We start from the raw sequence: 11,753 nt of genomic DNA, 5'->3' as shown, positions 1-11,753 counted from the left end.
TTCCGCCTATATATATCCATATACCCTAAAACGATCGGGGAACAGAATAGATCGGGAGTTCCGCCGCCGCAATCCTCTGTAGCCACCAAAAACCAATCGGGACCCTGTTCCGGCACCCTGCCAGAGGGGGGAACCCTCACCGGTGGCCATCTTCATCATCCCGGCGCTCTCCATGACGAGGAGGGAGTAGTTCACCCTCGGGGCTGAGGGTATGTACCAGTAGCTATGTGTTTGATCTCTCTCTCTCGTGTTCTTGATTTGGCACGATCTTGATGTATCGCGAGCTTTGCTATTATAGTTGGATCTTATGTTGCTTCTCCCCCTCTACTCTCTTGTAATGGATTGAGTTTTCCCTTTGAAGTTATCTTATCGGATTGAGTCTTTAATGATTTGAGAACACTTGATGTATGTCTTGCGTGGGATAACCGTGGTGACAATGGGTTATTCTATTGATTCACTTGATGTATGTTTTGGTGATCAACTTGCGGGTTCCACCCATGAACCTATGCATAGGGGTTGGCACACGTTTTCGTCTTGACTCTCCGGTAGAAACTTTGGGGCACTCTTTGAAGTACTTTGTGTTGGATTGAATAGATGAATCTGAGATTGTGTGATGCATATCGTATAATCATACCCGCAGATACTTGAGGTGACATTGGAGTATCTAGGTGACATTAGGGTTTTGGTTGATTTGTGTCTTAAGGTGTTATTCTAGTACGAACTCTAGGGCTGTTTGTGACACTTATAGGAATAGCCCAACGGATTGATTGGAAAGAATAACTTTGAGGTGGTTTCGTACCCTACCATAATCTCTTCGTTTGTTCTCCGCTATTAGTGACTTTGGAGTGACTCTTTGTTGCATGTTGAGGGATAGTTATATGATCCAATTATGTTATTATTGTTGAGAGAACTTGCACTAGTGAAAGTATGAACCCTAGGCCTTGTTTCCTAGCATTGCAATACCGTTTACGTTCACTTTTATCACTTGTTACCTCGCTGTTTTGATATTTTCAGATTACAAAAACCTATATCTACCATCCATATTGCACTTGTATCACCATCTCTTCGCCGAACTAGTGCACCTATACAATTTACCATTGTATTGGGTGTGTTGGGGACACAAGAGACTCTTCGTTATTTGGTTGCAGGGTTGCTTGAGAGAGACCATTTTCATCCTACGCCTCCCACAGATTGATAAACCTTAGGTCATCCACTTGAGGGAAATTTGCTACTGTCCTACAAACCTCTGCACTTGGAGGCCCAACAACGTCTACAAGAAGAAGGTTGCGTAGTAGACATCAGTATACCACATCACCGTGGCAACAAAATGGTGAACCATCCAACAAATTCAACTTCTTCATGCTTCTGTTTAATTAGCTATGCACCCTGAAATTTGATTAAATTGGTTTATTGACTTGATGTATCAGTGAAGTTTCTGAAGTAGATGTAGCAGAATAGATTTTGAACCTGACTCACCAGATCAGTTTATGTATTTGATGCACTAGATTAATTTATGAATTTGATGTACGAGATTATTTTCTAAACTTGATGTTCTAGTGTAGTTTCTATACTTTATGTTCTAATATAGTTCAGTTTCTTGAATTGATGTGGTAACGTGGCTAAGAAGCAGATAGGTCACTGATTCAAGTGTAAATACCAAAAGAAAAATAACATGCTGTGCTTGTATTTAATTTCTGAACTTTGCATAGCAGTTTCTGAATTTTTTTCATCCATGAATTATACGTACTATATAAGCATGTACTTGATGGATACTTGATGGATCCACCTTAAATGTGTCATCCCCCTTGCAGGCCCAAGAGCCTGCGCCCGTTCCTGAAGGAGGACATGTTCTACACCTTTGCCGGCTTTAGTATTTGAGGTGACAAAGAGATGCTGCGAAGATCTGGTCTGGAGATCAACCCCGACAAGTACATCGACATCCAACGCAAATGGAGAGTTCCGTTCAAGGGAAGAAAGAGGTTCCACTCTTTGGCTGATGTTGGTGGGAGCGTGATCCACCCATTTTACAAACAGATGAAGAATAAGATTGACATGGTTGAAAACCATAAGCTGTGGGTGATCAGCCCACTGCCAAATTACCTCATCGAGTATGCAGCGATAGATGCGTACGCCACGTACGAGTCGTGGAAGAGATTTGAAAACATCAGAGAAGGTCTGGAGAGTGCAAAAGAGGCAGAGAAGAATTATGACGATCCCTACTACGGCTACTAGTGATGACGAAAACTTAGAAAACTGGCCTTGGAGTTGCTTGTCCTTTCTATTGTTTCAAGTTCGTAGTTTACTTCTGTTAGAACGAAGCAGTTTCTAATGTCATGTGTATCAGGTTAAACAAGTTTGCTTATGTCAAGTTTGTAGTTTGTTTATGTGATTGAACAAGTTATTTAGCTTGCTAAGTACTATGTTTATTCAGCAATCATGTGATTTTGAAGTAGTTATGTTGCTCTTTACTCTAAGAACAACAAAATACAAAGCAGCCTTTGGACGCTAAGTACAGTTTAGTTGTGCACACAAGCGCAGCTTCTCGAGGAGTGGCAGGAGTGGCATGGGTCGGAATACGCAGTTAGAGAGGCACAGGTTTGCAGTCTCTAGAGCTACCGGCGTGTGTTACTACAGGGGCCGGAGGCACAGAAGTGAAGTCTCTACAGAAATGAAGGCATCACAAGCATCCAGAGGCACGTGGACGGAGTAGGAGAGGGGAGGTCCGAATACATAGTTACAGGGTCACAGTTTGGAAGTGTGCAGAGCCAAGGGTGTGCGACACCATGGGGCATGTAAGAGTCATGGCAAGTGTCATTCGAGGGAGGTACCTGGATGCAGGTACGCAAGGCACGGGATTGCGACTTCTCGATGCATGGGTATCCACCTTGTGGATGCACAATATAATAGTGTGGTGGCAGAGGCATGTGTCGAAATGCTCGGTTAGAGATGCACGGTTGTGACGTTTGTGAAGAGACACAGGCGTGGTACCGCGACCATGTAAGAGTCATGGGGCGTGACACGTTAGGCACGTGGATGCAGGCACGAAAGGCACGGAGGTGAAGCCGCAAGAGGAACGGAAGTGGGGTTTTTGTTGTTGCAAACAACTATCAATCCTGTGGATGCACAAAAGTGTGGAACAAGAGGCATGCTTCCGAATACGCACTTAGGGAGTTACGGTTGTGAAGCCTCTAGAGAGTCACGCGTGTCTGGCATCACGGGCATGGAGTGGTGTGGGGCTTCGAGAGGCATCACTGGCTCTCAACCCTCTGGATGCATGGTGGTGTGGTAGGAGAGGCTTGCTTGCTAATACCGAGGTAGGGAGGCACCATTGTGGATGCACAGGTGTGAGGTCTCGAACGACGCGAGTGGGTGGCACCACATGCATTGGTTCGAATACTCATTTAGAGAGTCACGTCTATACTCACGCCAGATGCACGCTGTAGGTTGGTGGCATTCGACATCACACGGTTGCAGAGAGGGGGAATGTTTGTCCCTTTAGCATTTCTCTTTTTTTAGATGTTAACGCTGAATACAGAACCTTAACTAGAGACTTATACCAGGTCTCTAGTGTCACCCATGTCTGGCATGATGGTAGGGGCGTGGGGCTTCGCGAGGCACTGGTCTCAACCGTCTGGATGCATGGTGGTATGGTAGGAGAGGCATGCTTGCTGATACTAAGGTAGGGAGGCACCATTGTGGATCCACAGGTGTGAAGTATCCAAGGGTACGAGTGGGTGGCACCACAGGCATTGGTTCGAATACTCATTTAGAGAGTCCCGCCTGTACTTAGGCCAGATGCTCACAGCCTTGTATGTTTGTGGCATTCAGAGCACACGGTTGCACAGAGGCGAAACATCAAAGTCACGGGCGATCACGCGTGAGGAGTATGTAGAGTCGTGGCGCACGCATGTCTGGGGACGGACTTGGGGATTCATGTGGCATGGTCATCAACCGTCTGGATCGACAGTTCTGGAGTGTCTAACGGTACCGGCTTGTGTTCGAATACTCGGTTACAGAAGAAACAAGGAACTACATTAATAAAAAGAGTCTGTTGCTTCATTATCACAGTATGAGGTGCAGTTAAACTGTTTTGTGAGGTTTCGATGGAGCTAGGCTTGTTCGCTTATCAACAACTTTTAGAGTATGATGTTCTCGTAGATCTTTCTAATCTCATCACCCATTGTGCTGGGGTGGATTTCATTCTGATCGCTAAATAACAACCTGCACATTTGTTCTGCTTTCCATTGTTCTGTGTCATCCTACAAGAAGTTCAGCAGAACAAGGAGAAAAAACACATCAGAATTAGTTCATGCAGTTGCATGACATCTACCGGATTTAGTGCGAGTTTTCAGCGAAAACTTACGTTGAATTTATCTATCTCTTCGACGAAGTGGTTGCCATCAAAGAGATGCGCGAAGCTTAGGACGGCAAACAGAGTTTCACCTTTGTTTACCTTTGGAATGCCCTGCAAAAAATGAACTTCCCATCTAGTCTTTTCCTTTTCGAATTTTTAACCGAGTAATATTTCATATACTTCTTTAAACCTGGGTACCTGGGAATTGCATTTTGTTTTTGTTTTAGAGAGACATGTGGTGTAATTTGTAAAACTGAAAGACGATGTTATTTACAATTCTTACCAGTTTGTCTTTATGGTTGTGGTATTTCTTATGCTCCTTTTCTTTGTTGGCTTCGTTGATTTCCATGTCAGCAATTGGCTTACTTAGTTTGCCATCATGCACGTGTCGATCACGTTGATTTTTTAGGTATTCTTTCCTCTTCAATTCTTCAAGAGAGGTTTCTTCAGGTTCGATAATTTGAAGTTTTCTTGTATATCTATCGAGCACGAATAGTGTGTATCGGTCTTCCTTTTCAAGTGGCATGAATACCTGCGGTACAAAAGTTTTATTGTTAGAGGAGAGTTTAGAATATAGTATTCTGTTTGAAATGCTTATTTTTATTTTGTTGTATGGAAAACGCTATTACCATTTTTGCTGTTTTGAGCTTCTCTGATTGACATTTCTGAAGGAACAAGGGAACCAAGTTATCCTTCTCTCGTATGAAATCATCTCTGAAGTTCTTCATAGCTTTCGTTTTATCCTTTAAACCCAGAATATGCTACAGGCAACAAATAAAAAACGATAAAAATGAGTTAGAAAAAATAGATCGGTACAAAGAGATTAAACAATCCTTGAAAAAAGACGAGTTTATATGATCGTTATGGTTTTTTTGAAATTTACCTCTTCAAAGCTTGAGCCTAACACTACTAGGGAAAACCCTAGTAGTAGCATGGGTTTTGATGCTATCAGCAGCGCGGGTGGCCGCGCTACTAGTACGGCGCTACAGCTAAAGTTTAGTAGTAGCGCGTTCCGTACACGCGCTACTACTATAGACTATATCAGCAACGCTTTTCCGGAATGCGCTACTATTAGTTAGCTGTAGCGGTTTCCTAGCCCCGCGCTACTGCTATATCTTTCATCAATTTCCCCAATTCCTACCCCATTTCAGTTTCAATAAACTGCAATTTCCAGATACTAGGTACTACTACATATCAATTTCATAAAGCATTATAGGTACTAGGTAGTACTACTAGATAACAATTTCATATATAGTCAACATGCATCCTCAAGCAGTACTAGGTGATATCGACGATGATCACCATATGTAGTTCTACATGATACCAACGACATCGACGATGATCATCATATGTAGTTCTAGATGATATAGCACTAGTAGAAAACTGGGCTTTGGTCACAGGGCAATATTCACATTAGTCCCGGTTCAGTCACGAACCGGGACTAATGTGAGCATTGGTCCCGGTTCGTGCGGCCAGGGGCCTGCCGGGCCTCGTGGGGGCATTGGTCCCGGTTCGTCCGGACCCTTTGGTCCCGGTTGGTGGGACAAACCGGGACCAATGGGCCACGCTCCTGGCGCACCACCCTTTAGTCCCGGTTCATACCACAAACCGGGACTAAAGGGCTGGTCCTAGTTGCGGCCAGTGTTTAGTCCCACCTCACCAACCGAAGGGCGCTCACACCAGTTTATAAGCCCGTCCCTCTCTGCCTTGTTGAGCTCCTCTTAAAGTGAAAATAGATGCCCTTATACAGGGAATTTGACCTAAATTCACAGTAAATTTCATAGGAATTTATTATGAATTTAGGTTGAATTTCCTCTATAAGCGCATCTATGTTCATTTTTTATAGTAAATAAAATAAATAAACCTTAATAAAATAAATAAAAATAAATAAACCTTAATAAAGTAAAATAAAATAAACTATAGTAACTAAAATAAATAAACCTTAATAAATTAAATACAAAAAGCAGCAGTAAAATAAATAAAAATAGCAGCAGTAAAATAAATAAAAATAAAATAATTAAAGTAAAATACATAAGTAATTAGAAATAAAATAAATAAGTTTTTTGTTGTAAGTAGAAACAAAACAAAACAAATAAAGCAAAAGAGAAAACAAAAAACAGAGAAAAAAAATTATGCCACCTACTCGGCCACCACGGCCTGAATACGACTTGAAACCCGTCCGTGGGCCAGGATTCGGGCCCGCAGAAGGCCCAGTAGGCCCCACAGGCAAAGAGAACGGTTAGGCCCGAAAGCCTGCAGTTGAGAGGAGCTCGAGAGGGTGGGCGCATCAGCGCTTATAAACCACTCTCGAGCCCTCTCAACTAGCGAGGTGGGACTAAACTTTTGATGCGGGGCAGCACAAGGCCTTTGGTCCCGGTTCGTGGCACCAACCGGGACTAAAGGCCTTTAGTCCCGGTTGGTGCCACGAACCGGGACCAAAGAGTTCCCTATATATACCCCATCGCCACAGCAGAGCACTCCACAGTGCTCTGTTTTTTCTGGCCGGCGAGGGGAGGGCATTTGGGTGCTCTAGCTCACCTCCTATGCACATGAGGTGTTCAATGAAATGTCTGAGCCACACTAGTTAATCTTTCTCCTCTCGAAACTCGACCTCCGAGCTCCATTTTCCCCGAGATTTGTCTAGGTTTAGCGGTCCGTCACGTCCCGTCCCCGTCTTCACCGCCGTCGATCGCCCGCGCCGATCTCGTCGCTAGCACCACCGTGGTGAGCCTCTTGTTCTTATCTTCTTTCTGAAAGGAAAAAATTCTTACTTTAGATAGTTACTTGTCTAATTTTGTTACTTTTATTATTCCTTCTTATTACATAGTGCGATGGTTTTGGTATCCGCCCCCGTCGGCCCTCTTCCTATCTATGATTCGGATGTGGTATATATTATCTTTTTATAACTATTTGGTTCATTTATTGTTTATGACAAATATACTGACCAATGTGACATAGATTTTATTTATCTAGGAGGTGGTTGAACCGGAAATTCTAACCGACCCTATTGTCGAGAGGTTAAATTTAGTTGAAGAAGAAAACAATTACTTGAAGGAAAAAATAAAAAAAATTGAGGAGGAGAAGATGATATTGGAGTTGCATGTTGCGGATGTCATCAATGATCACAAGATCAAGATGGATGCAATGCGCTTGAAGATTAGAAAGATTAGAAAATATGCCATTCATACCGAGGCTTGGTATCATTATGCCATTGGATCAATTGTTACCTTGGTTGCGATTATGATCGCATTTGTTTTCGCATTGAAATGTTTTACATAGTTTCAATGTATGGTTTAATTAATTAGATGCTCTGGAGAGCTATATATATGTTGTTAGATGAGAACTATGTATGTACTTTGGTTTTAATGCGATGATGAACTTCTATTAATTTGGTCACTTAATTATCTATTCATGATGTTCTGTAATGGTTTTTGACACACTTAATTATATATAATGCACGCAGATGAACCGGCAATGGATGTACGGTGACAGACACACCTCCGAGTACATTAAGGGCGTGCATGATTTTCTCGAAGTGGCTGAGGCAAACAAGCATAATGGTTTTATGTGTTGTCCATGCCCTATATGTGGGAATACGAAGTCTTACTCTGACTGGAAAATCCTTCACACCCACCTGCTTTACAAGGGTTTCATGCCACACTATAATGTTTGGACGAGGCACGGAGAAATAGGGGTTATGATGGAAGACGGCAAAGAAGAAGAGGACGATGACAACTATGTGCCCCCTGAATACGGTGATGCTGCAACGGGGGAAGCTGCTGAAGATCAAGAGGAACCAGACGATGTGCCCAATGATGCTGCAAGGGGGGAAGCTGCTGAAGATCAAGAGGAACCAGTGCCCGATGATGATGATCTCCGCCGGGTCATTGTCGATGCAAGGACGCAATGCGAAAGTCAAAAGGAGAAGCTGAAGTTCGATCGCATGTTAGAGGATCACAAAAAAGGGTTGTACCCCAATTGCGAAGATGGCAACACAAAGCTCGGTACCGTACTGGAATTGCTGCAGTGGAAGGCAGAGAATGCTGTGCCTGACAAAGGATTTGAGAAGCTATTGAAAATATTGAAGAAGAAGCTTCCAAAGGATAACGAATTGCCCGACAGTACATACGCAGCAAAGAAGGTCGTATGCCCTCTAGGATTGGAGGTGCAGAAGATACATGCATGCCCTAATGATTGCATCCTCTACCGCGGTGCGTACAAGGATCTGAACGCATGCCCGGTATGCGGTGCATTGCGGTATAAAATCAGACGAGATGACCCTGGTGATGTTGACGGCGAGCCCCCCCAGGAAGAGGGTTCCTGCAAAGGTGATGTGGTATGCTCCTATAATACCATGGTTGAAACGTCTGTTCAGAAATGAAGAGCATGCCAAGTTGATGCGATGGCACAGTGAGGACCGTAAGAAAGACGGGAAGTTGAGAGCACCCGCTGACGGGTCGCAGTGGAGAAAAATCGAGAGAAAGTACTGGGCTGAGTTTGCAGCTGACCCAAGGAACGTATGGTTTGGTTTAAGCGCGGATGGCATTAATCCTTTCGGGGAGCAGAGCAGCAATCACAGCACCTGGCCTGTGACTCTATGTATGTATAACCTTCCTCCTTGGATGTGCATGAAGCGGAAGTTCATTATGATGCCAGTTCTCATCCAAGGCCCTAAGCAACCCGGCAACGACATTGATGTGTACCTAAGGCCATTAGTTGAAGAACTTTTACAGCTGTGGAATGGAAACGGTGTACGTACGTGAGATGAGCACAAACAGGAGGAATTTAACCTGCACGCGTTGCTGTTTGTAACCATCAACGATTGGCCCGCTCTCAGTAACCTTTCAGGACAGACAAACAAGGGATACCACGCATGCACGCACTGTTTAGATGACACTGAAAGTATATACCTGGACAAATGCAGGAAGAATGTGTACCTGGGCCATCGTCGATTTCTTCCGACCAACCATCAATGTCGAAAGAAAGGCAAGCATTTCAAAGGCGAGGCAGATCACCGGAAGAAGCCCGCCATGCGTACCGGTGATCACGTACTTGCTATGGTTAATGATTTACACGTAATCTTTGGAAAGAATCCCGGCGGACTAGCTGTTCCGAATGACGCTGAGGGACATGCACCCATGTGGAAGAAGAAATCTATATTTTGGGACCTACCCTACTGGAAAGAGCTAGAGGTCCGCTCTTCAATCGACGTGATGCACGTGACGAAGAACCTTTGCGTGAACCTGCTAGGCTTCTTGGGCGTGTATGGGAAGACAAAAGATACACCTGAGGCATGGGAGGACCTGCAATGTTTGCACGAAAAAGACGGCATGCCTCCGAAGCAGTATGAAGCTCGTGCCAGCTACGCTCTTACGAAAGAAGATAAAGAATTCTTCTTTGAATGCCTGCTCAGTATGAAGGTCCCGACTGGCTTCTCGTCAAATATAAAGGGAATAATAAATATGCCAGAGAAAAAGTTCCAGAACTTAAAGTCTCATGACTGCCACGTGATTATGACGCAACTGCTTCCAGTTGCATTGAGGGGGCTTCTACCAGAAAACGTCCGATTAGCCATTGTGAAGCTATGTGCATTCCTCAATGCAATCTCTCAGAAGGTGATCGATCCAGAAATCATACCAAGGCTAAGGAGTGATGTGGCGCAATGTGTTGTCAGTTTCGAGCTGGTGTTCCCACCATCCTTCTTCAAGATCATGACGCACGTCCTAGTTCATCTAGTCGACGAGATTGTCATTCTGGGGCCTGTATTTCTACACAATATGTTCCCCTTTGAGAGGTTCATGGGAGTCCTAAAGAAATATGTCCGTAACCGCACTAGGCCAGAAGGAAGCATCTCCATGGGCCATCAAACAGAGGATGTCATTGGGTTTTGTGTTGACTTCATTCCTGGCCTTAAGAAGATAGGTCTCCCAAAATCGCGGTATGAGGGGAGACTGACTGGAAAAGGCACGCTTGGAGGGGACTCAATAATATGTAGGGACGGATATTTTTGGTCTCAAGCACACTACACAGTTCTACAGAATTCTACCTTGGTGACCCCGTATGTCAATGAACACAAGAACAGTCTGCGCTCCAAACACCCGGAGCAGTGTGACGACTGGATTACATGTGAACACATCAGGACTTTCAGCAGTTGGTTGGAAACACGTCTCAGAGGTGACACCACTGTTTGTGATGAGTTGTACTCGTTGTCCAGGGGACCATCTTTGACTGTATTGACTTACAAAGGATACGAGATAAATGGGAATACATTTTACATGATCACCCAAGATCAAAAGAGCACCAACCAAAACAGCGGTGTCCGCTTTGATGCAGCAACCGAGAGGGGAAAGGACACATATTATGGTTACATAATGGACATATGGGAACTTGACTACGGACATGATTTTAAGGTCCCTTTGTTTAAGTGCAAATGGGTCAATCTGTTAGGAGGCGGGGTACAGGTAGACCCACAGTACGGAATGACAATAGTGGATCTGAACAATCTTGGGTACACTGACGAACCGTTCGTCCTAGCCAATGATGTGGCACAGGTTATCTATGTGAAGGACATGTCTACCAGACCGAGGAAAAGAAAAGATAAGGAAGCGAATACATCATACGATGAGCCAAAGCGCCACATAGTTCTTTCAGGAAAAAGGGACATTGTGGGAGTGGAGGGCAAGACAGACATGTCTGAAGATTATGAAAAGTTTCATGAAATTCCTCCCTTCAAAGTCAAGGCTGACCCAAGCATCCTGATAAACGATGAAGATTATCCATGGTTACGGCGCAATAAGCAAATGACACAAGCGAAGAAAAAGTGAAGACTTTCTCCCGCAACTATTATGATGATACCATGCCAACTTTGTAACAGACGAGTATAATACCATTGTCCGTTTTGTACAAGAAGTGCATCTAGTTTTTGCCGTAACCCTCTCAACTTTCTTGCACATGCTATGTGGATGAAATGATGATACCATGCCAACTTTCAACCTTTTCAGGGTTCATTTGAAATGCTTTTCAATTTTAGGGTCTTATAGCTCAAAATAATTAGTAAATGCATGAAAAATAACAGGCCAAAAATTAAAAATTATGCCACCTACTGGGCCACCACGGCCTGAATACGATTAGAAACCCATCCACGGGCCAGGATTCAGGCCCGCAGAAGGCCCAGTAGGCCCACAGGCATGTACAGAGAGGTTAGGCCCGTAAGCCTTCTTTAGAGAGGAGCTCGACAGCTCAGGCGCACCGCACCTTATAAACAGGTGCGGCTCTCTCTCAGCTAGCGAGGTGGGACTAAACTCACCACCACGCCACTGTGCAAGGCCATTGGTCCCGGTTGGTGGCACGAACCGGGACCAATTCCACCCTTTGGTCCCGGTTGGTGCCACGAACCGGT

At 44.3% G+C, this 11,753-nt stretch overlaps 1 protein-coding gene across 1 annotated transcript; it reads left to right on the top strand.

The window, feature by feature from the left end:
• The first annotated feature begins 1,890 nt into the window (after positions 1 to 1,890).
• LOC141027675 (uncharacterized) lies at positions 1,891 to 2,232 on the top strand. Its single transcript, XM_073504831.1, has one exon. The coding sequence runs from the start codon at positions 1,891 to 1,893 to the stop codon at positions 2,230 to 2,232; it is 342 nt and encodes a 113-aa protein (XP_073360932.1).
• Positions 2,233 to 11,753: the final 9,521 nt, after the last annotated feature.

The sequence above is a fragment of the Aegilops tauschii genome, chromosome 1, assembly GCF_002575655.3.
Source record: "Aegilops tauschii subsp. strangulata cultivar AL8/78 chromosome 1, Aet v6.0, whole genome shotgun sequence".
Lineage (NCBI taxonomy): Eukaryota > Viridiplantae > Streptophyta > Magnoliopsida > Poales > Poaceae > Aegilops > Aegilops tauschii.
This window is presented reverse-complemented; position numbering and strand designations above follow the sequence as displayed.

What these genes read in the sequence shown, in the direction of transcription:
- LOC141027675 (XM_073504831.1), top strand. Translation starts at nt 1,891, where the DNA reads ATGCTGCGAAGATCTGGTCTGGAGATCAACCCCGACAAGTACATCGAC.